At 43.6% G+C, this 25,789-nt stretch overlaps 2 protein-coding genes and 1 long non-coding RNA gene across 3 annotated transcripts in view; 2 read left to right on the forward strand and 1 right to left on the reverse strand.

The window, feature by feature from the left end:
• Window positions 1-12,817, forward strand: part of LOC134205754 (uncharacterized) — a 43,008-nt gene extending 30,191 nt beyond the window's left edge. The window contains exons 4-7 of the mRNA XM_062681319.1: window positions 11,022-11,683; window positions 11,750-11,946; window positions 12,071-12,175; window positions 12,248-12,817. Coding sequence (XP_062537303.1) covers window positions 11,022-11,683; window positions 11,750-11,946; window positions 12,071-12,175; window positions 12,248-12,308 — 1,025 coding nt within the window. The 3' untranslated portion in view covers window positions 12,309-12,817. The remainder of the gene's footprint in view (window positions 1-11,021; window positions 11,684-11,749; window positions 11,947-12,070; window positions 12,176-12,247) is intronic.
• Window positions 9,346-9,906, reverse strand: LOC134205755 (uncharacterized). Its single transcript, XR_009978190.1, has 2 exons — window positions 9,599-9,906; window positions 9,346-9,529 (listed from the first exon to the last, which is right to left on the reverse strand). It is a non-coding gene; the product is annotated as an uncharacterized LOC134205755 (long non-coding RNA).
• Window positions 12,818-15,355: 2,538 nt separating the features above from the next.
• Window positions 15,356-16,159, forward strand: LOC134206976 (uncharacterized). Its single transcript, XM_062682717.1, has one exon. It carries the CDS (start codon window positions 15,356-15,358, stop codon window positions 16,157-16,159), a length of 804 nt encoding a protein of 267 aa, XP_062538701.1.
• Window positions 16,160-25,789: the final 9,630 nt, after the last annotated feature.

Here is a 25,789-nt window from a genome sequence, read left to right on the forward strand (position 1 = left end):
AAGCGAGGAAGCAACCAATCGGTCCCAAATTCTGCACAGTTGTTCAGGACCCAGAATGGCTTCGAAAAACCATTGATTTGAAAAAATGACCATGACGCCCCACTCTAATAGGCATAAATCGAGTTTCTGACATAGTAATTAATTTCCACTCTAGGTGGCTTAATACCCGGAACATAGGCAATTAGCTTTGAATGAACTGATTATTGCCCAATCAGAAGTCACTTTTGATACAATTAGATCAGCAGAACATGGTTCAGGAAGTTTCGGAAACTGGCTCCATCATGAAAGTGATTTTAAAAGATAAGCTCAATCCAGCTTTCCACGATAGCCATAATGGCGAATGCTATAAAAAGTGCGACATAGCAATACTGACAATCGGAACGCTCTCAGGTACAGAAGATACTGGTAACTGATTGTACTGCCGGTTATAGGATTTCGGAAGACCCCGTCTCTCAACTCAGACGCAGGACCGGGACGGCTGCTGGTCGCTGGCAACGGAAGCTAGACTGCACTAAAAGGAATAGGGGCTTCCTTACAGCTAGTATCGATTGCGCGTCCCGGTGAAAAATTTGACGAGTGGGCTGCAGCGGCTTGATGATGAGGTCCGGAAGTATTGTGTGATGCTTGTAGGCACGACATTCGGGTGGATTCGCTGGAAATCGGAAAACTTTCAGACGGAGACGATGATGGCTGATCTCAATTTCCGAAAGTTGCGTTGAGTGGAATAGAGGCTTCCTCACACACAGCTGGTGTCAAAATGATGAATGATCTAGATGAATGCATAGCAGAGACGTTGCGGTAGACAAATGGTAATTGATTCTTGAAAATGCGGCGATCCTGTTCGTTCGATAAAACTCGGACTCAATTCCGGATAGATGTTAGCAGTGATAACATAAGTGGCTTGGCGCGGTAGACCTGTGCGCCGAAGTATTTGTGAACGGCGTCGGCGTAAGGCCATTTTTACACCGGCGGCGGCGGCGTCGGCGGCGTCACGCCGTAAGCAATATTCGGCGGCGGCGTGAATCGGCGTGAAGAATTTTGAGCTGTGAAAAAAAAATCACGCTGCAAGGCATTTCATGCTTTTTATGAATTTTAGAGTTTTTTGTACAATTACTAGCCTCAGTCAGACTGATGGGGGGAACATCCTAATAGCTATAGCTTGTATCTCCACAGCAAAAGTTTACATTACATCCTCCACTAGGACATTTCCGCATTACATCACATGATCACATCACATTACATCACATTGCGGGCAGCAGGGACTATGTCCAAGGGCTTGACGATCCCTCCCCAGGCCATCTGCGAGTTGTGGGGCTTGCCTAGGATGTGGTGGGGTTTGACAGTGGGCCCTGTTAAACCTCTATAAAAAGCTGCATGTATCCGCAAGTAGGCCCCACCAAAGCGACCGTGTGCCGCTCAAAGCGCACAAGCCCAAGTCCTGGTGTTAGGTGGGACGCTAAACAGCCCTGACACGACGGCCCTCCGACGAGACAGGAGGTTTGCGCTGGCCCAATAAGCCGCCTAGAAAACCAATCATTACGAACAATATAAGAGATAATGCGACTCGATATAATCGGCAAAGACCTAGGCGACGAATACAGGATCACGATTGGAAGCTTGGAACATGGAATTGCAAGTCGCTAGGTTTCGCAGGTTGCGACAGGATGATCTACGATGAATTACATCCCCGCAACTTCGACGTCGTGGCGCTGCAGGAGATTTGCTGGACAGGACAGAAAGTGTGGAAAAGCGGGCATCGAGCGGCTACCTTCTACCAAAGCTGTGGCACCACCAACGAGCTGGGAACCGGCTTCATAGTGCTGGGTAAGATGCGCCAACGCGTGATTGGGTGGCAGCCAATCAACGCAAGGATGTGCAAGCTGAGGATTAAAGGCCGTTTTTTCAACTATAGCATCATCAACGTGCACTGCCCACACGAAGGGAGACCCGACGACGAGAAAGAAGCGTTCTACGCACAGCTGGAGCAGACATACGATGGATGCCCACTGCGGGACGTCAAAATCGTCATCGGTGACATGAATGCACAGGTAGGAAGGGTAGAAATGTATAAACCGGCCATCGGACCGGATAGTCTGCACACCGTATCGAATGACAACGGCCAACGATGCATAAACTTCGCAGCCTCCGCGGAATGGTAGTCCGAAGCACCTTCTTTCCCGCAAAAATATCCACAAGGCCACATGGAGATCACCCTAACCAAGAAACGGAAAACCAAATCGACCACGTTCTAATCGACGGTAAATTCTTCTCCGACATCACGAACGTCCGCACTTACCGCAGTGCGAATATTGAATCCGACCACTACCTCGTTGCAGTATGCCTGCGCTCAAAACTCTCGACGGTGTACAACACGCGTCGAAGTCGGACGCCGCGGCTTAACATTGGGCGGCTACAAGATGGTAGACTAGCCCAAGAATACGCGCAGCAGCTGGAAGTGGCACTTCCAATGGAAGAGCAGCTAGGCTCAGCGTCTCTTGAAGATGGCTGGAGAGATATTCGATCCGCCATTGGTAGCACCGCAACCGCTGCACTTGGCACGGTGCCCCCGGATCAGAAGAAACGACTGGTATGACGGCGAATGTGAGCAGTTAGTGGAAGAGAAGAATGCAGCATGGGCGAGATTGCTGCAACACCGCACGAGGGCGAACGAGGCACGATATAAACAGGCGCGGAACAGACAAAACTCGATTTTCCGGAGGAAAAAGCGCCAGCAGGAAGATCGAGACCGTGAAGAAACGGAGCAACTGTAACGCGCTAATAACACACGAAAGTTCTATGAGAAGTTAAACCATTCACGTAAGGGCCACGTGCCACAGCCTGATATGTGTAAGGACATAAACGGGAACCTTCTTACGAACGAGCGTGAGGTGATCCAAAGGTGACGGCAGCACTACGAAGAACACCTGAATGGCGATGTGGCAGTCGAAGATGGCGGTATGGTGATGGACCTGGGAGAACGCGTGCAGGACATAATTCTACCGGCTCCGGATCTCCAGGAAATCCAGGAGGAGATTGGCCGGCTGAAGAACAACAAAGCCCCTGGGGTTGACCAACTACCAGGAGAGCTATTTAAACACGGTGGTGAGGCACTGGCTAGAGCGCTGCACTGGGTCATTACCAAGATTTGGGAGGAGGAAGTTTTGCCGCAGGAGTGGATGGAAGGTGTCGTGTGTCCCATCTACAAAAAGGGCGATAAGCTGGATTGTAGCAACTACCGCGCAATCACATTGCTGAACGCCGCCTACAAGGTACTCTCTCAAATTTTATGCCGTCGACTAGCACCAACTGCAAGGGAGTTTGTGGGGCAGTACCAGGCGGGACTAGGCACGGACCAGGTGTTCGCCATTCGCCAAGTACTGCAGAAATGCCGCGAATACAACGTGCCCACACATCATCTATTCATCGACTTCAAAGCCGCATATGATACAATCGATCGGGACCAGCTATGGCAGCTAATGCACGAACACGGTTTTCCGGATAAACTGACACGGTTGATCAAAGCGACGATGGATCGGGTGATGTGCGTAGTTCGAGTTTCAGGGCATTCTCGAGTCCTTTCGAAACCCGCAGAGGGTTACGGCAAGGTGATGGTCTTTCGTGTTTGCTATTCAACATCGCTTTGGAAGGTGTAATACGAAGAGCAGGGATTAACACGAGTGGTACAATTTTCAATAAGTCCGTCCAGCTATTTGGTTTCGCCGACGACATAGATATTATGGCACGTAACTTTGAGAAGATGGAGGAAGCCTACATCAGACTGAAGAGGGAAGCTAAGCCGATCGGACTAGTCATCAACACGTCGAAGACGAAGTACATGATAGGAAGAGGTTCAAGAGAAGACAATGTGAGCCACCCACCGCGAGTTTGCATCGGTGGTGACGAAATCGAGGTGGTAGAAGAATTTGTGTACTTGGGCTCACTGGTGACTGCCGAAAATGACACCAGCAGAGAAATTCGGAGACGCATAGTGGCTGGAAATCGTACGTACTTTGGACTCCGCAAGACGCTCCGATCGAATAGAGTTCGCCGCCGTACCAAACTGACAATCTACAAAACGCTAATTAGACCGGTAGTCCTCTACGGACACGAGACCTGGACGATGCTCGTGGAGGACCAACGCGCACTTGGAGTTTTCGAAAGGAAAGTGCTGCGTACCATCTATGGTGGGGTGCAGATGGCGGACGGTACGTGGATGAAACGAAGGAACCACGAATTGCAGCAGCTGTTGGGAGAACCATCCATCGTTCACACCGCGAAAATCGGACGACTGCGATGGGCCGGGCACGTAGCCAGAATGTCGGACAGTAGCCCGGTGAAAATGGTTCTCGACAACGATCCGACGGGCACAAGAAGGCGAGGTGCGCAGCGGGCAAGGTGGATCGATCAGGTGGAAGATGACTTGCGGACCCTCCGTAGACTGCGTGGTTGGCGACGTGTAGCCATGGACCGAGCCGAATGGAGAAGACTTTTATATGCCGCACAGGCCACTTCGGCCTTAGTCTGATTAAATAATAATAATAATCACATGAGTTTATTGGAAAATACTTCGGATATAAATCCAGAAATTCGTGTGGAAATTCCTCAAGATATTCCTCAGAAAATTCAAAAAAGGAATTCTAAGAATTAATTTAAAATTTCCCTAATGAATTCCTTCAGAACTTCCACCAAGAATTCCCTTGAAAATTTATTAGGGTATTTCTTCGGAAATTCTTTCCGAAATTTCTTCAAAAGTTCCATCAGGAATTTCCTTCTACTTGAGGGATTTCTTCGGAAATTCCTTTACGGAGTCTTTTGGGAATTTCTTCAGTAATTCATTCGAAACTATTTTTAGGGATTCCTTTGAAAATTCCTTTAAAAATTAGATACCCATGGAAAACCCTTCAAGAAGTTCTATTAGAATACCTACGGACACTGTTTTATGAATACATTCGAAAATCCATTTGGGAGAAATCCTTCAGAAATTTCTAATAGAAAATCTTCCAGTAATTCCTTAAAAACATTTCTTCGGAAACTCTAGGATGATATTTTCAAATTTCTTATAGGAATCCCTTCGGATATTCTTTTAGTAACTCTTCCAGAAATTCCTGTAGACCTTCGAAAATTTCCTTTTAAATTACTTTAAGAATTTTGTTAAGAAAATTATTTTGAGCTTCTTAGTGGAATGTCTGCACTTGTTATAAGACGAGTTTGTACAATCCCATTGAATTCCACCACTTAATTGTATCTTGACAGATACGTATTTCGACCTCAACAGTAAGGCTTTAAGAATTATTTCGGGAATTTCTTAAAAATTTCTATTGCGAAATCTTCGGAAATTTTGTTTGTAAATTTCCATTTCCAAATTCGAATTCTTTCTGGAACTATTCCTGCAGTAATTTTTTATGGTTTACTGAAGTAATTTTCTAAAGACTTCCTGGAGGAAGTTCCAAAAGAGTTTCTGAAAATATTACAAATGCCTTTCCGGGGGTGTTTCTGAAGGAATCCCTGGATAAATGTCCAAATTAATTCTTGGTGGCTTTTCTAAAGAGATTTTCGAAGACAATATCGAGATTGCAGGGCTGGTAGCGACCAATGTCGTTCAAAATAGACTTTAGTGACCAATGCTAACGAAAAATGGGACCAAATAGTTACTTTCAGTTCCAGAAAGAGTAACCAAATAGTCACTTTCAGTTGAAGTGACAAAAAATCTACTTATTTAATTATATCTTAGACATAGAATTATTTCGATTCATCAAGTTTATAAGTCTGTGGTCGGAATCTCTGTTGTTATGGAAAATATAGCAACGTTATAAAGAATTTTAGAAACTAACTTTCTTTATGAAACTGTTCCGTTTCCATTTCACTAAACATATATTCATCTCATCACGAAACAAACAAATAAAGCACAATCTTCATTGTAACTTTTCACAAACATGTAGGGTGGGTGCACCAATTGTCACCATACATAAGAACAACTTTTTTTTTGTTAATAAGTAAAAGGCTTGTGGGTGGAGTCTATATATCAAGCGAAAGGTTTTATTTCCTGCTCCTTACAACAGCTGTGAAAACCACAATAAAATTGGTTATTATCCTCAAAATTGATTAATCCATAATAGGAACGCATGCACCAGTTATGGCACTATTCTTAATTTTGGTTCCTCATTTGGCAAATCGCATTGTTTTCTTATGGGATTGGTCAAATTGTAGTGCGACAACTGGTGCAAAGATGTCAAAAAATAAGCAAAATCATTTTTTACAATTATGCTTTGTTTTTTTGGTGTTATCGTATCATATGAATACGCTTTATCGATATGAACTTGGTTTGCGGTGATTTGATCGGCCATTTGGCATATAAAGCACTAGTGCGACAACTGGTGCTATAGTCACAACTGGTATATCTAGTCTATACCCAGCAAACACAAAGTGGAGGCCATATAGGTACATTTTGCATGCAGTCAAATGGAGGCCTGCGCCTATATCGCCTCCACCATGCATACTTATTCGCTAGCATATGCGACTTTGTATTGGCTGGGTACTCACTGTTTAAAAACTCACAAGAATAAGCAACAAATTGAATTCATTTTTCTTGCTTTGTTTTTCATGGGATGAACATAGGAGATATGGGATGAAGTCGAGAAGCAGTAAATCTACATTATGAAATCATGAATTTTACGAACATAAATGGACAACTTACTAGTAAGCATAATAAGAAAGTGTCCGAGGAAAATTAAGCAATTCCGATAAAATAAAACTACGCGCGCATGTTTCCTACAAGCTTTGCCAGACTAGTTTTTACGCGGGTTAAATTCCAAAACGACTCCATTGTACGAAACATGTTAGTTAACTGGGTAAACAATTGAGTGGGTTAGAAGCAAAAGGGTGTAAGTGACATTTTGGTCAACTTTGAGTTGACTATAGCAAAAAATGCTTTGGTTTTAGAACTTTGCGTCAATATATTGATATACTTCGTACGGTATTTGTAAAAAATTTAAAAATTCCCAGTATATTAGTTATTTTTAAAATCTTCATACGATTTGTATGAAAAAATATTGAAAAACTTAACAGTCATTTTTCTCAAAACTAAGATTTTGTCACTTACACCCCTTTGAGTTTGACCCTCAATTAAGGGTTTGCCCTCTTATGATTTCAACAAATATTAAGGAAACTTCATTACTTCAAGCAAATTCAATGAATCCATGAAATACAATGGTAATGTTTAAAAATCTTATCAAGCAGTTGTATTTTATCGCTAAAGACATTTTTTTTCTTCATGGCCAAATATACTGAAACAAAAATTGTTTATTTTATGCATTGTATATTGGATGTAACTTTTACAATTTAAAAAGAAGTTTTAAGAAAGAAAAGAAAAAAACAAGCAAGAACAAAACTTTTTTATACATTCCAAAAGCTTTGTACGGCAATCGAAATTATAATTTATTTAACAAAAAAAAAAAAACAACAATGTTCTCCCCGTCTCATAAAAACTGTAATATTTGCGTCGAAATTATGTTATTTTAGAATTAGTTACAGCACAGATTCTTGCCAGAGATCAAAGAATCATTTCAAAATCTATTTTTTTTGTTAATGACATGTCTGAACAAGCAGTTAGTTCGGAATATCATACGGTTGTCAAATTCAAAATCATCAAAATTTTTAAACATTCACGATTTTTTTATATTTGAGTATCCAAAATTTATGCATTTTAAGTTTCAGATGTATATCATCTGAATATATTTTTAAAAATTCACAAGTATTGATACGTAATCATACGTAATCCCATTACATTATTAAACACAGATGCATTTTATGATACAAAATTGATTTATTTATTTGTAACAAAGCATGAAAAGCTTGCATGTTTGCTTAAGGAATGCATTAATGGGCTTTCGACCAACCACTTGCTCACTTTCGGTTTCCTCGAAACACTGGAAAGTATATCAAAAGTTGAAAATATTAATCTGAACGTAAACAGTTCAATTGATACGAAATGAAAATTGATAGTTTTTGAAAAAACTTATAAAATGATCAAATCCCTGTGGGCATTCTGTTTTCATCACTTATAGTTTATAAACTTAATAAATGATTGTCGAAAATCCCATAAGAACACCAAGTTAAACGGTTGGCCAAGTTTCAAAGCGAATATTAAGTCACGAAGAAGTTAAGAGCAATTTCTGGGCAAAAAGGCACTTAGCGGTCATTTTTTCCGATCCGTCATTCAATTTCCGCCATGAACTCTAGGAATTGGCCAAGATTAAAATTAGCGAAAAGTTTCAAAATAGTTGAAAATAGTGACTTTAGCGATTTGAGCAAAAAAAAAAAGACTTTTTAGTGACTTGCCCAAAAAAGTGACCAAGTCAATAAAAAGTGAGCCGCTACCACGTCTGAGATTGCAAATAATCTAATATTTTCAAGAATTCCTTCCAGTAAGTTGCAGGAGCTCCTTCGAAAAATTCTACATATTTTTTTTTTTCGTAGATACCTTTAATAATTCATCAGGAAATTTATTAGGTAAGTCATCAAGTAACTCATTCTAGCATACCATCAAAAATTCCGTCAGGAATTCGATCGGGAATTTCTACAGGAATTCCTTCAAAAAACCTCCACAAATGAAACAAATTTTTCTGAAGATTCTTAAAGAACTCTCCTACGATTAATTCTGACAATGAGCAATTTTCAAAGGAACTTCTAAAGGAATTACCGACATGCTTAAATTTCGTAAAGAATTTCTTTGGACATTCCTCCAAGAATTCAGAAAATCTTCCAGACGGAGATAAATTCCGAAATTCCAAACATCGGCGTGAAATACGAAATTCGGCGGCGTCGAGCCAACCGGCGTATGGCGCGCCGCTGACACCTTGACCAGCGTCGGCGTACGGCAATAAGTGTCGGCGGCGGCGGCGTGGCGCGGCGGCGCACATCGCGAATCGGAAGCTTGGAATAATTTTAGGCGACTAACCAGCAGAGGTTGAGAGTTGATCTGTGATGCTGAAATTTGAATCGGCCTGGTGAAAAGGTCACGTGCATCGTGGGTGGTGTCGAATTTAGCTCATTGGTTCCCGAGCAGAGGTAGGTGTCGACAACGGGAAGATTCCGCCAACATGAGAAACCGATTGGAGTATTTAGCTGCGGCTTCCACATGTTTTGTTTTGGCCATGTATTCGCATTAAGTGTGACTTCACGGAACTTGGGGTCAATCCCAACTTTGAAAGACATACTTTTAATCCGAACAAGAGAAAACAAAAAAAAAACTATTTTTCCAAACATGCTGTACATCCGTACTTGTGCTTATGGGTGACAAAACTTTCGAAACAATGCAATTTGCTTAAAATGTTTGATTCATTTAGGTATTGTTAGCTGGTATATTTCCTTCAAAAATAAATTCAAAAACAATTTTTTTCTGGCAAGTTCTTATTCATTTTGAATTTATTGAACATTTTATTCGCACATTCCCAGACTTCCCCGTTTTCCCCGTTTCGGTTCCTCCTCAGTCGTAGTATCCAGCGTTGCGTAGTCTCATATCGTTAGCAAACTTGGCGTGGCGAAAAATAAATCTACACGTTACAGCCGGAATGGGCTTACTCAATGGTTCACACCTCACCTTCCTGGGTCCACCGCACGGGCTGCAGCAGGGACCACATGGGGCCACGCAGCAACTTCCACAGCAACAGGGTCCACAGCTGGGCGTAGTACAGGGTCCACATGGGCCACAGGGTGCACACGATGGATCGCAGAAGAAACTGCTCGGCAAACAGCAGGATGTGAAAGGGAAGCTGATGCAATACATATTGAGATTTTTTTGGGCTTTTAATTTTCCACTTGAATTTTGACGTCCGCTTGAGGCCGAAAGGATTTTTTTTTTGAAGATTGTCATTGCTTGGTAAGGCATAGCTCACTATGATTATTTATTGAGAGTTGATTATCTGTTATTTATTATTTACTAGTTGACCCGGCAGACGTTGTCCTGCATAGTAGGCGAGAGCGTGCATTCCGAACTGCCCATGCAAAGTTCGCATAGGAATCACAATTTAAGTTATTCACGGTTTGCTCAACTTTACTCGTAATTTTCCCATTAGGAAATATCATATAAACCCGTCGGAAACTATAACAAATGTTTCTGCTGAAGAAATGAAAAAAATCCATCCAGCCGTTTTCGAGTTATGCGGATACGAACACAGACCATTTCATTTTTATATATAAGATTTACACTGAAAAAACAAAATCATGGATAAGCAATGCACCAAGAAAACATTTAAGAATTTAACTCCCATACTGCCGTTCTACGCATAATTGTCCCATGTACATAGGAAATCCCAGCAAACATGGGACAACTATGCGTATGACGGCAGCATAGGTCTACGATAATTTTTTTTTTTTTGCATTTTTCGTACAACATTATAATATTAAATATACCAATCGACTCAGTTCGACAAACGGAGCAAATGCTTGTCTCCTGAAACCCAAATGTTTGGTGGCTTGGAGAAGTCATTTAGGTTTTGATTGTTGTATTAAAAAGCCCAGAATAATCCACCTAGCGGTGATGGAGCCTTTCTCGTGTATTATAAAACGAGAAAACACATCAGAGTACAAGGTTAAAATACTTCAAACTTCCATTTACTTCCGAATATAGCGGAAGTAAATGGAAGTTTGAAGTATTTTAACCTTGTAACATTTTCCCCAATAGCTCAATATTAATTATTTCACATCAGAGTAACAAGAAAAGCACATGAGAGAAGTCAAAACTGCACTTTAGGAAGATAGATTCAGTTATTTCCATCAATTCACATTTCTTAAATGCATTGCACCAGTTTAAAAAAATCGATTTTGTATTTTTTTTTCCAAAGAGGGGAGCCTTGGGAAAAATAGGGACATAAACAATGATTTTTTAATAGCTCCGGAACGCAATGGCTGATTGGGCCTATTTTCAATAGCGAAAAATGAGGAAGGATTCCGCGTCAAATGCAACCTGTTGCGGATAAGGCTACAATACTAACGAGGATGTTTTATAAACACATTTTTTCCAGATTCATTTCATGTGGTTAACGATGACACACTCAAGCATCCGGACAATCAGAGCCATTCTAAATTTTCCTCCCCGGCCAAAAAAGCCCTGCAGAATGGCGGCAGCAATGGGCGCACAAAAGTCACTTATCAGCGACATCAATCCGATTCGGCCTCAGTGACGTCCCCTGGAACCGACTCCGACAGCTGGACGGGCGATCGAGGTCTGCTACGCTCCAAAAGTCAAGGCAACAATTATTCCGGCAACAGTTTTATGGACAGCGATGATGAAGGAACGGAAACGCTGAAAGCCTCGGATCGACCGCAGACTTCGATTCACATCAAGATGGACTGCTACGACGAACTCGATCAGCAGGAGGACCATTTAGTTAACGGAGATGTGGTTAGCCCTACGGACGATAGCATTACGACGGTCAGTTTTACGACAACCGCTGCGACGACGACGACGACGACCACTACGGAGGATGGTGTAGTGTTACGGAAACCTCCGAAGACAGGTTCAACGGCAATCAAGAGGCGTTCCGGCAATCGACGATCCCGCACAAAGCTGAAGCGAAGATGTTCCATCAACGGGCATTTCTACAACCGTGAGACTTCATTCTTCACGCCGCCACATGGTTCGCTGATGAACGTGTGGGTGACGTCGCTGGTCAATACTCAAGAGGTAACCAATTGCTCGCTTTCTCGAAAGTTCATTTTACAAGATCGATTCGAAATGGTTTCTTTTCAGGTGATCAATCTGCTGCTTGAAAAATACAAGGTGGAAAGCCGAGCGGAAAACTTTGCACTGTTTGTGATCAAGGACAATGGAGAGCAGAAGAAACTGAAGGAAGATGATTACCCACTGGTAACGCGAGTTATTCTGGGACCTCACGAAGATATTGCCAAGCTGTTTCTGATGGATGGTCAGCAAACGCCGGAAATCAGGTAAGACTCTTAGTTTGTGTTAACTTATATTATTCTTTGTAACAAAACTCATATTCCTCAAAGCAGAGGGAATGCTATTTTTTGCTAACGATACCTTTTTTAAACTTTTTTTTTCTGAGTACAGTAGTGAAGTGGCTCAGTTTCTGAACCTTTCGATACCAGAGTGCCGGGCTATCTTGGAACGTTACCATGAAGAGGAACAACGAGAATTGTTTCGGATAAGAACGAAGTAAGTTGCAATCCGTTACCTTTGTTTCCATTAACTTGAATCCTATATTTTATTTTATGATTTTCGTCACAGATACGCCGAACTTCGTCGAAGGATAGTGCAACGGATGGAATCGCTGAAAGTCAGACTGTAGGCCGCACTGTCGTGATACTGCGTGTGCAAACGTGTCGTTGTGTCGAATATATCTAACAGGAGATCAAAAACTCAAAGCAAAGCGGGGAAAGTAGGTAGTAGTTAGCCGGGGGAGTATTATGTTAACGATAGGCCAATATGTGTTGAACAACTCGAATCGTGGTCATTTAAGTCAAAGTAATCATTACTTTATTAGTAATAGAATAGCGGCAAAGATGCGGGGAATAATTCCTCACATCCCACGTACCGTTGAAATCTAATCAAATAATTTATTAGAGGAGCTTCGAAGTAAGATGAGTACATTTAAATATGCAAATCAGTAATCAATTATTTAACCTTACGCAATCAGCTGTGTAAAACTAATCATATTATATTTTCTAGGGTATTTAAAAAACAGGTCGATAACTTCCTTATAGGACAATGTTTCTCGAATTTCATAGCGATCAGTAATTTTGCCTGTTGATATTTTCGTTTTTTGGAAGTAAAGTAATAATTGCCATTTTAACTCGACACATTTTCTTTGTTTTGCCTTCTAACATCAGACTACAAAGCTGCCTTATCGTGGCCAAAAGATTGAGAAGCAAGTTCGTTGTTTTTGTTTACCTTTAACGTTATTGATCCTCGGCACCTTGTTTAGGAGTAACTGTCTATTGTTCTTATTTATTTAGACTAAGGCCTCGACTGTACATAAAAGTCGTCTTCGTTCACCTCGGTTTACGGCAGTTTACATTTGATCGATCCACTTTGCACGCTGTGCTCCTCACCTTCTTGTTCTCGTTGGATATCTATCGAGGACCATTTTACTGCGTGTCCAATTAGTGGTTCATTTGTCTCCTACAAGTATCCCGCCATAGATGGTACGCAGCATTTTTCTTTCGAGGACTCTAAGCGTTGGTCATCCATGTGCATTTTCCAGCATTGTCCATAGAAGACTACTGGTCTAATGAGCATCATTTGATAGATAGCCTGTTGTAGAAGAAACAGACTATTTTGAAGGTTTATTTACATAAATCTGATAATCTCTCACTTATTGGTGATTGGGCATGACAAGAAGAACTAACATAAAGACGAATAATTGCATATTATTCGGCAACTCGGCCGTACGAAAATCATTTTCGCAAATATCATATTAATTTGTCATTTTCGAAACATGTGCTGTGCATATGCACAGCCAAGATATTCAACAAAAAAATAAAAACGATGAATACGGAATTTCCTCCAGTTAGTTATAAGCCCGGACGAGGCTTCTGCGTCCTATGGCCTCATATTCATATTATAATTGGACTGAAATATAGAGGATATGGACAAGGCACGAAAACAGAAAATAGACTCAAAGTATTTACGGAACTAAATGGTTTTTACTCAGGGTTTCTCACGAATATACGAAAATAAAGATTTAATCGACGCACTAATGTCTGCTCTTTTTCCTTTATTTAATAAAAACCTAAAATCGACGACACAAGTAATATGTATCTTGTTGCTATTTTTTTAAACACGTCTTACTCTTTTTCAGGACTAAAATTCAATTAACCGACGACTATTGAAGAGATATAAATATTGGACTGGGTTACTCAGAAACTACGAGTTATAAATGGAGTAGGTAATGGCTATCGTACGTCAAGCCAAAAATCTCAATGCATGGCTCCCAGTGTTGGTATTTTGTTCATACCAGCGAAGCTACAGTGCCATGGAAAGTCCTAAAAAAACAGAAATGCATGGCCCGCGAAATCGCCCCTTTTATCTATCCGTTTGGTAGTCGAGAAACGTCGAAATCCCAGCCCCAGCAAGGTGTCCCTAGGATCTCTTCAAAAAATAATATATCAGGTCTCCCGCCTGCGTCAACCAAAGCAATTATAATAATTCCATTTCAAGTAGAATTCCGTAACTGCAGGAAGCCCTTCATGACAGCGCATTTCTAATCCTTCTTTAAAAGACTAACGAGATTTGTTTATTGTTTATTTGTTTACAACATCAACAGGCTCTGTGTGGCCCCAATGATGGTCTTAAAATATAAAGTACATTTAGAAATCACAATCAATTCAAAAAAGTCACAGTAGTAAAATTGCTATCTAGGTGTGTTAAAAAAAGACAAAAACCTCCGACGTAACATATTACGCGATAAATGGAAGTCAAACAATGTTGCAACTCTGTTGAATACGCGTTGCAAGCCACCGATTGCCCCATGTAGTCCGTAATTCGTCCTTTGCACTGGTGGTCTAAGCATTCCGCTATTGCGGAGTGTCCTTGGTCGAACATTCAAATCTATCTGCTCCAGAATACCTTCGCAGTCGATTCGTCCCTGTAGTATATCGGCGATCGTCATCGCCCGGGTGGTATCTCTCCTAGCACGAAGAAGTTCCAGATCGATCAACTGGCATCGGCTCTCATAGTTCGGTAGGCAAAACGGATCCCTCCATGGCAACTTCCGAAGTGCAAATCGCAGGAACCGACGTTGGACCGATTCGATACGTTCGGCGCCATTGTACGCTGGGCTCCAAACTGCAGAGCAGTACTCTAGGGTAGAACGCACAAGAGAACAGTAGATGGCAATAAATTAGCTCTGAGTCCAGGACTACACCAAGGTCCTTGATGTGATTCGTGCGTTCGAGTGTCGTGTCAAGTAGGTTGTAGTCGAAAATTATCGGTTGTTTCTTTCGAGTGAACGTTATGACGGAGCACTTGGCTGGGCTTACGACCATACGGTTTAGAGAACACCAGCTGGCAAAATGAGTGATCTGCCGTTGTAAATTAAGAAAGTCAGTAGTTGAACTTGTGGCGGTGCATTTTCCCGGTCACCCTATCACCGGCGATGAACCTTCATCGAGCAAAAACGTCAGTGTGCTATTCTTTGTAAAACAAAAAACACGTGAATTATAAACGAAAAATAAAGTTTGATTTATTTGTTAAATCCGCGTTGGTTTCCACTTAATTCGTGTTCCGTTTCCACAATTGGTGACCCCGACGTGATCTGCGCTCTCGTTACATATCGGGAACATCGCGAAAAGTACGAATTCAAAAAGTCTCGCGACGCGTTTTCCTAACCTCAACATGAACAACCCGGCAGACGCAAATCCGCCTGCAGGAGGTGGAAATCAACAAGCCGGAGCTGAGCTGGCAGCCGCCGTGTCCGTAAAGCTGCCAGATTTCTGGAAAAATGATCCGAACATGTGGTTTGCACAGGCGGAAGCTCAATTCCACCTGGCCAGGATCACGCAGGACGAGACCAAGTTTTGGCACATCGTCGCTAGGATTGACCAGAGTGTTATCTGCCACATTTCGGATCTGGTCAACTCACCACCAATGATAAACAAGTATCAAGCAGTTAAAGACCGGCTCATTGCACGGTTCGCGTTATCGCCACAAGCCCGCATTGAGCAACTGCTGGGATCGAGCGATTTAGGTGATCTCCGGCCGTCACATCTTCTCGCTCGCATGCAGGAAATCGCTACCGGCTTGAATGTGAATGATAGCATCATGAAGACATTGTTTTTGCAACGCATACCAAGCCACGCCCGTGTAATTTTATCCATCAGTGACGGCAGTCTCACCAAGTTGGCCGAAATGGCCGATCGAATGCTAGATTCTTCTACGTCGAATGTTGCCAGCTGCGGCTCTGCGCCCGACTCCTCACCTCTCGATTACAGTACTCTAAAAGGAGAGATAGAAGCGCTGACGGCCGAAATTCGTCGGATGAAAACCAGACCTACTCGAAGCCGAAGCCGTTCGTCATCCAGACCATTCAAGGAGAGCAAACGATTTGCTGGTACCATCGCAAATATGGTGGTCGTGCTGAGCACTGCCGAGCCCCCTGCAGCTTCAATCACCAAAAAAACTAGACTCTCGCCCTCCTGAGTCGGCGCAGGTGGGCGGTGATATTGGAAGTCGACGTCTTGTTATTTTTGATAAAACCAGCAGTGCCAGATTCCTCATCGACACGGGCTCGGACGTTTCAATAATAAGGGTTGCTGACGTTTAATCATCTTTCTCTTTCAAGCGCACGGCAAAGATAGAATTTGTTTTCATCGGGAAACGTTTCCCGATGAAAACAAATCCTATCTTTCCTTTGCGCTTGAAAGAGAAGGATGATTAAACGCCAGCAACCTCTATACCTGCATCACGAAGCGATAAGCAGAGAGGAACTATTCCTTTCTCACTACATGCTGCCAATGGGACAAAAATCAACACATACGCCAGCAAATATATTTCAGTCGATCTCGGACTCCGCCGCCGCTTCACTTGGCGTTTTATTGTGGCCGATGTAAGCGGAGCTATAATCGGAGCGGATCTTCTCGCGCATTTCGGACTACTAGTGGACCTGAGACACCGGCAGCTTATCGACGGAACGACCAAACTGCGAGCCATCGGTAGTCTAACACCAGCGGTTATTCACGGTGTCAAAGCCGTCGATTCTCAGCACCCATATCATGACCTCTTGGACGATTATCGAGAAATTTTAGTTCCATCATCGATTCGGCAGGAAGTGAAGCACGAGGTCACCTATCATATCGTTACCAACGGACCGCCGGTCGCATCGAAAGTCCGTCGAATGCATCCCGAACGAGAAAAGGCGGCACACGATGAGTTTCAAGCCATGTGCGAAATGAATATTTGTCGGCCATCCTGCAGCAGTTGGGCAAGCCCTCTTCACTGCGTGCCAAAGAAGAACGGTGAATGGCGCTTTGTCGGCGATTATCGTCGGCTAAATAAGGTTACAGTTCCAGACAGATACCCGGTTCCTCACGTTCATGATTTGCTGAACAGATTTCAAGGTAAGACTATCTTCACTACTCTCGATTTGGTACGGGCCTACTACAACATCCCAGTTGAGCCTGCAGATGTTCCGAAGACAGCAGTCATAACGCCTTTCGGCTTGTATGAATTCCTCCGGATGCCATTTGGACTCTGCAATGCAAGCCAAACATTCCAGCGATTCATGAACAAGCTATTCGGAGATCTAGACTTCGTTGTTGTTTTCATTGACGACATTTGCGTTGCATCGTCGAATGAAGAAGAACACCGACGCAACTTGAAAGTCGTTTTAGAACGCCTTAGAGACAATGGTCTCGTCATAAATATTGAAAAGTGTGAATTTTTTGCACCTGAGGTCGAGTTTCTCGGGTACCTTTTGAATAAGGATGGTATTCGGCCACTACCGTCACGAGTTGAAGCTGAAAATATTTCCACTACACCGGCGACGGTCAAGGACCTGCGACGTTTTTTAGCACTAATAAACGTGTATAAGCGATTCTTCCCACATGCTGTTGACCCACAAGATGTCCTTCGAAAACTTATTCCGACAACCGGAAAACGACTCCAGAAGTATATCTTGGGACGAACATACACAGGAATCATTCGACAAGTGCAAACAATGTCTAGCAGAAGCAGTTCTTCTTTCTTATCCTGATGCTACTAAACCACTAGCGTTAATGGTTGATGCATCCAGTTTTGCAGTTGGTGCTGTTCTACAACAATTAATAAAGAAAGAATGGAAACCGCTAGGCTTCTTCTCTCAGAAATTTTCAAAGAGTCAACAGAACTATTCGACATTTGGAAGAGAACTTACTGCAATAAAGTTAGCGGTAGGTTACTTCAGACACTACCTTGAAAGTCGACAGTTCACGATCTTCACCGACCATCTGCCTCTGACATATGCCCTCACAACCGACCCAAGCAGTCGTTTGCCTCACGAGGATCGTTATCTTCGGTATGTGTCGCAGTTCACCACTGACATTCAGCACATCAGCGGCAAGGACAACATCGTTGCCGATGCGTTGTCGAGGATAAATGCAGTTGGAATTGGACCGGATTTTCATGCTGTTGCCAACGATCAAACGAATGACCGGCAGTTGAAACAGTTGCTTTCGTCAGATTCAAGTTCCCTAAAACTCCAACTTTGCCGATTTCCGAATATTCCTATTCCTTTATACTGTGATGTCTCGCATAACAACTGTATACGCCCTTATCTTCCAGAACGCCATCGTACTACAGTTATTGCACAATTACATGGAATGGCCCATCCTGGGGCACGTGCAACGAGGCGACTCATTGCTGATCGGTTCGTTTGGCCTTCTATGAACAAGGACATCAATTCTTTCGTGAAGACATGCCTGGAGTGCCAACGTTCTAAAATCAACCGACACACAGTTGCTCCTCTCGCCAGCTTCGAGATACCGAAAGCTCGGTTTCGACACATTCACATCGACCTTGTGGGTCCACTTCAGCCGTCAAAAGGATTTCGCTACCTGCTAACTATAATCGATCGCTTCACGCGTTGGCCAGAAGCAATTCCACTCAATGACATGACGGCACCAACAGTCGCAATGGCTTTGTACTCAGGATGGATAGCACGTTTCGGAACCCGGAAACGTTGACGAGTGATCAAGGCCGACAATTCGAATCAGATCTCTTTCGGGAGCTAGCAAGGTTACTCGGCGTGCATCATATTCACACAACAGCCTACCATCCGCAGGCGAACGGAATTGTGGAACGGTTCCATCGTACTCTCAAAGCCGCTTTGATGTGTACAAATACTAGGGATTGGCACGATCGTTTGCCCCTTGTTTTGCTTGGCCTCCGAACAGCATTCCGTGAAGATCTTAAATGTTCAACTGCTGATCTCGTTTACGGACAGGCACTTAGGATTCCTGGTGAGTTTTACGACAAGCCAGTTGAGAACGTAAATCGTGCGGAAATGTGTAAAATTTTGCATCAAGCCTTCTGCGATCTGAACGCTCCCAAAACATTGCACCATTCCAAACAAAATGTGTTTGTTCATCCGAGGCTGAAGGATTGCAGTCATGTTTTTATACGCATTGATTCGGTCAAGAAACCGCTTCAGCAACCTTACGAAGGACCTTATGAGGTACTTCAAAGAAACGATAAGTTTTTCGATATCTCTATATCCGGGAAAAAGCACACCATATCCATCGACCGCATTAAACCAGCTTTTCTGTGCCACAACAGTATCTCAGACTATCCCAAAGACGACAGACGAACAGTAGTCACACCATCCGGCCATCGTGTACGCTTCCTGGTGTAACTGGGGGGGCATCTGTGGCGGTGCATTTTCCCGGTCACCCTATCACCGGCGATGAACCTTCATCGAGCAAAAACGTCAGTGTGCTATTCTTTGTAAAACAAAAAACACGTGAATTATAAACGAAAAATAAAGTTTGATTTATTTGTTAAATCCGCGTTGGTTTCCACTTAATTCGTGTTCCGTTTCCACAAACTAATTTGGAGGAACATTTTCAAATCGTCAGCGTACGACAGTCGAGGGCTTTCGATGACTAGATGGACGTCGTTGAAGTAGAGCAGGAATATAAGTGGCCCAAGATGGCTTCCTTGCGGTATTCCAGATGTTGCTTGGAAACTATTCGATTCGCAGTCATCAGTTGTCGGCCAGTCAAGTATGAGCGGAACTAGCACAATAAATCACTACCGATGCCGTACCTATCGAGTTTGGCAACAGCGATAGCATGGTTCAACTTGTCAAATGCGGCGGACAGATCGGTGTAGACAACATCGGTTTGCATCCTTCTGAGCATGCTGTTGGTGATGTACGCAGTAAGGCATAGCAAATTGCTAGTAGTAGAACGACCGGCAGTAAAGCCGTGTTGGTCGGGGCTCATAGAGAGATCATAGAGAAGATCCAAAAAGGATTCAAAACCCTGCACTACTTAGATAACCGAGTCAAACCTACCCAGGCTATACCCACCTTGAAATCCACCAACTGGTCTGCTTCTCTATCGATCCCCAACCAACTAGTAAAGTAGTGAAATTCTTCTTTATTTAAACATTTTTGTTCTACAATTATTATTTTACATGTAAAGTGATCGGCCGTCTTAGCCCTCCAACTTCGATTTCCAATGTTTTTAATGTTATTTAGCAAATTTGATAACCTAAACTGGAACTAGCGCCCTAATCGCTATCTGGTCCGAAAAGGCGCAACGGATCCTAAACTTTTCTTTACACTCACCAAAACGTTCATGAATAATGTTTTCATCCCGGCCCGACGGTGGACCTCGGATGTTCTTGTCCTGGGAGGAGTTTTGAGAATCATCCTCAGGAATTTGTTTTGTACTCTTTGTAGTTTTAGATGATGAGTTCAAGCGCAGCTCTCCCAGACCGGCATGCCATATTCGATCACAGGGAGGATGATTTGCTTGTAGACAGCATAGCTTATTTTTCAGGGAGAATGACGACCGGCGGTTGATCAAAGGGTGCAGTTGTTTCAACAAAACATTACAGCTCGTCACCGTCTTGTCAACCTGTTGCCTGAAAATAAGCTTGCTGTCGAGAGTCAAGCCAATGGTAGTCGGCCTCATTGGCCCATTCCACAGTCGTGCCATTGAGGATGATTCTACAGTCGTCAGGCGGAACATGTTTAGGGGATTTAGAGTGGGGGAAAATGATGACCTGGAATTTCCTCCGCTTTGATACAGATCTGACAGCTGGTGAGGTACTCACTGTCAGGGCAACCAGGCCTCGTTTGAGTGTTGCCACTAGCGCTCTGATCACTCTACCGTGGTAGATGTCGGAGGTGAACAAATTGAAGAGCAGAAGCCCGAGGATACAACTCTGGGGGACGCCTGCGACGAAGTTGTGCGCATTGGAACTCGCTCCGATGATTGAGACCCGGAATATCCTTGCCGACTGGTAATTGTTGATGATTTTCACCAGGTAGCTGGGAAGATTGTAGCGTTGTAGTTTGTACACCAGGCCATCATGCCATACATTGTCAAATGCCTTCTCGACATCGAGGAAGGCCATGGCGGATGTTTTCGAGACAAACTTGTTCCGTCTGAGGACGTTGGTAACTCGAGTCAGTTAGTGTACAGTTGAGTTTCCGACCGCGTCGGAAATCAAACTGTTCCTCGAGCAAGATGTTGAGATTTTCGGCAGGCTCAAGTAACCGATATGAATATAGCTTTTTCGAATAGTTGGGATAATCCTGAGAGACTGATGGGTCGATAACTTTTGAGGGAAGAAGGATCCTTCCCAGGCTTCCGGATGGGGATGACTTTCGCTGACTTCCAGGAGTAGCTGAGCCGGAGACATTGATTAAAGATCAGCGAAAAGTGCTCGAAGAATGGAGCACTCATATGTTTGAGTTCAAGATTTAGGATGCTGTCGAAGCCTGGGGCCTTCATGTTTTTCGATGATTTGATATTATTGTCCATTATTGCCTACTGGGATTAAAGGCCGATGGGCCGAGCCTTGGATTTGACTATTTGGGTTATTTTCCAGAACGGCTTTGCATAGTCTACTCTCCCAGACTTATTTGAGAAATCGTTATTTTTGAGGTTCACCATTCTGGCTTTGATAATTTTTGTGATTCGATTGCAGCGTGCCTTACGCTCAGGCAGTCCAGTACGCTGAAACTGCCTACGGGTAACATTCCGCAATCGAATCAAATTTTTGGTGAGTATATCGATTGTTAGGGTGTTGCTTACCTGCCTAGCCGTCGGTAGGTACATGCCATGGGCCACCGAGATCGCCTCCTCGATGGAACGCAGCTGACGATCAATAGCTTCAGGCGTTACCGGCCGCGCCTCGTAGTCGATGTTGGCGTCCACGTATCTTTGGAACCGGCCCCAGTCGACTCGATGATAATTTCACCGGGACAGCTGATGCCGATTAATCGAGGAGCCCACTTCCGCCACCACCGGATAGTGATCCGAGCTGAGCTCCTGGTAGACGATCGGCTGCGCGATGTGGTCGTTCATGGTGGTGATGTTCAAGTCGATTGTCGAATGGACGCCGGACCGACTCAGCCAAGTGAGGGAATCCGGGCTCAGGATCGTGTAGTGGCCTTCCTCCATATCAATGCTCCACATGGTGCCGTTTCGATTGCCGCGACTGTTGCCCCAGGCTTGATGTTTGACATTCAGGTCGCCGGCAATGACGTACTGGCCTTGTCTCCGCGTTAGATTGACGCTGTCTTTCCGAAGGGCTGCCGATGAACCATGGCCGACTTTAGCTTGAGTTGGGTAGTACGCCACGATGAGCGTGATTGTGCCGACGGAAGTAGTCACTTTGACACCAAATGCCTCGATGATGCTCAGCTGGAAGCTTGGCAGCAGGCGACAGTTGATGTTATATCGAAGTGCGATGGCCACAACATCTCCCCTGGACGGCCGGTCGAGTCGCACGATGCGGAAGTCCGGGATGTGAACGCTCACCTCCGGTTTTAGGTGCGTTTCAGTGATGAACGCCACGTCGATCTCCTTCTCCTCGAGGAAATCAGCCAGTTCGATGCTATTGCTCTTGAGCGAGCAAGCGCTCCAGATGACCAGGTCCACCTTAGCAGCCATTTTTAATAACGAACATGCCAAGAGTGAAGACCTGGTCGAAACGGGTTTTGGAGCCGAGTGGCGAGCTGCGCGAAGATCGGCATCAGTTGCTCCGGAGTGTAGAGCGAAGCAGATTCTTCCGGTGGGACGGCTTCGTTCTCCGGCTGCGAACGTAACCCAGGAGGTGGGAGAGGGAGCTATTCGCAGGTGGATTGTGCCGATGGTGCTGAAGCTTGAACCGACGCAGCTGCCGCTGCCAGTCACTTGTGCGGTTTTAAAGGTGGAAGTATCGGAATCGCATGACGGGGAGCCGGGATGGCTGGAAAGTTCACCTCGTGAGAGCAGGAACACAATTCTTCTTCGGCAGGGTCCTGGTGGAGGTTTTTTTCCGGATTTCCAAAAACGCTGCCCGCTTTGGACAGTCCTTGGTTGTAGCCAATAGAGGTCATAAACTATAGAGGAAGATTGTCGTTGTCGTCACTGGCGAAACATCTTTTGCTGGCGAGGATAGGGCGCTACGGCGTCAACGCAGGAAAAATCAGAATGTTTTGATAGTTGTGTGCCCAATATGTTTGGGAACGAGGACAAAGGAAACCGCAGCGACAATCGGCATCTATAGTTTATTACCTCTATTTTGTAGCCCGATGCCGATATCGCTCGAAAAGAGCCGAAAAGTACATTTCAAAACAAAATATTCAAAACGACTTATCTGCTTTTGAAAACAAACATTCAAACGACGATTTGACGATTCTGATAGCTTTCCCACGCAAACTAACACCATCAACAGGTAGCAGAAACCTTTACCCAAGGAGCTAGCTCATTGACCTTCACCTACCTATTGATGATGCTGGTTTGCATGGGATAGCTATCGGATTCGTCAAATCGTCGTTTGAATCTTTGTTTACATAAGCAGATAAGTCGTTTTGAAATTTTTGTCTTGATTTCAGCCCCTTAGCGATCAGCTGACGAATTTTCGGGAGCAAATCCAGCGGATCGCCCTTTACAAACACGGGCGGGCACTTCTCCTTACACTCCGGTTGCACCCGCGGCAGCTACGATTGCTGCTTCTTTCTCTTTTTCGGCAAATTTCCGGCGTTATCAAGCGGCAACGGCGAGAACACGTTGCTCTGCAAAAGCTGCTTTGAGGTTACCCGCGCCTCCAAAAGCAGTGCGCTTATGCACCTTTCCCGCGACCGAATCGGCCATCGGGTCGCTTTTGACGGGTCCGGGAGAAAATAACGCCAACGCGACGAAGCAAAGGCGTAATCAGCGAACGAACGAGAAAAAAACACTTGGATAAAGTGCGCCAGCAAAAAGCACGTCCGAACGCGCTGCTTTCACGAACTGCAAATGGCTCGCGCGCGCCGTAAAGCAGTTTTTTTTTGCATTCAATAAAATAAGACCCTTAGCCCCGCCCTTTAGTGATCTGTTATGAGTGTGAATATAATTTGCACTTAAAACGATTAATGAAGGGGTGGGGCTAATGGGTTTACTTCATTAGATATTGTCGCGCTTATCTTTTTCTAGAATGCTGCGGCGGTCTTACACTCGCAGGCTCGACTGCGAAGGTAAACGTCAAGATAGCCGCCGTGTAAAAAGATAGGCAGAATTTTCCCGCTCAAACCAAAACCACGTGCTTTTCGCGAAATGACAGCAGTGTTCGATTGTATTAGTGAGAGGCAACCAGGTCACTGAGTACATAGAGAATGTTAATCATGGCAAGTGCATACGTTGGGTGAGATTTTTATTGACTCTGTTGTGTTTAGTGACCGTTGCGATTACATGAGAAGCAACCAGCAGGAAACCGCAGTATTCTGATTTATCTCGAGATGCATAATAAAAGAAAGCTGCTGCTGGGATTCCGCAGAGAGCGGACCGATTTTGAATATGGTTATGAACTTTTAGTTACCCAAAATGCTTATTGTCTATTTATTTATTTTTTATTTTCTGGAGCAGGGAAAAGCCCATTTGAGTAGAGTTATTAATAAAAACTCTTTCTCTAATGGGCGCAAAACCTCCTCTTCTTTTCATATCAACAGAATACAAATTTCCAAATGATGCATACAAAATTTGCTTAATAAATTATCTAACTAACTAACAACTAACTATCTAGCTAACACCTCACGATAACGATTCTTATTGGTGACACGGGACAAGTGGAAGTCAAAAACAGGATAACAGCGATTGAACACACGACATATACTATTTATAAGATCATTATATCCGTAGTTTGTACGAGAAGCAGGAAGGCGAAGAAATTCATGAGAACGGAGATGACGACGACGGATTTCAATATTCAACATATCTAGTACACGAGGACAATCAATGTGGGACTGAAGAACATCAGAAATGAACGAGGCTTTAAAAACATTCCGACGTGTTTCCAATAACTCCAGATCAATTAACATACATCGATCTTCATAAGGCGGAAGGTTCAGCGGATCGCTCCATGGAAGTCTTCGAAGGGCGAAGCGAATAAACTTGCGTTGGACTTTTTCTAATAGTTGAATTCCATTTTGATAGTAAGGAGCCCAAACAACAACAGCGTATTCCAAGATAGAACGTACCAAAGAGCAATAGAGAGTTTTTATGCAATGGATATTATCGAAGTGTTTTGCAGCGCGGAAAATCATGCCCAAGCACTTGGATGCTTTGACCGTAATGTAGCGTATCTGCTCCTTAAATGTTAGTTTCGAATCTAACAGAACACGAAGATCTTTAATGGTGCTTTCTCGTTTGATTGGAGTGGAGGAAATACAGTAGTTGAATGACTTTATTGAGCGTTTTCTGGCAAAAGAAATCACGGAGCATTTGCTTGCATTCATGCTCATTCTGTTCAGTGTGCACCAATTGACAAAATTATCTAGTTCCTTCTGAAGAAAAATAGCATCTTCGTGACATGACACTATATAATAAAGTTTGAAGTCATCAGCATAGGAGAGTTTGAAACATTTCAGGATTCGGTTGACATCATTCAGGTATAATAAAAACCTAAAAGGCCCCAAATGACTCCCTTGAGGAACACCTGATGTTACGACAAATGGGTCGGAAGTAGTGGATCCTAATTTGACTGACACTGTTCGATTGTGTAAATATGTACGAAACCAATTTAATATTGGATTAGAGAATCCTAGACGTTCCAATTTTGCTATCAATATTTGATGATTTATCTTATCGAACGCAGCAG

Source organism: Armigeres subalbatus, chromosome 1 (assembly GCF_024139115.2).
Source record: "Armigeres subalbatus isolate Guangzhou_Male chromosome 1, GZ_Asu_2, whole genome shotgun sequence".
Classification (NCBI taxonomy): Eukaryota; Metazoa; Arthropoda; class Insecta; order Diptera; family Culicidae; genus Armigeres; species Armigeres subalbatus.

Coding starts and splice junctions, on each gene's coding strand:
- LOC134206976 (XM_062682717.1), top strand. CDS start 15,356: ATGAACAACCCGGCAGACGCAAATCCGCCTGCAGGAGGTGGAAATCAA.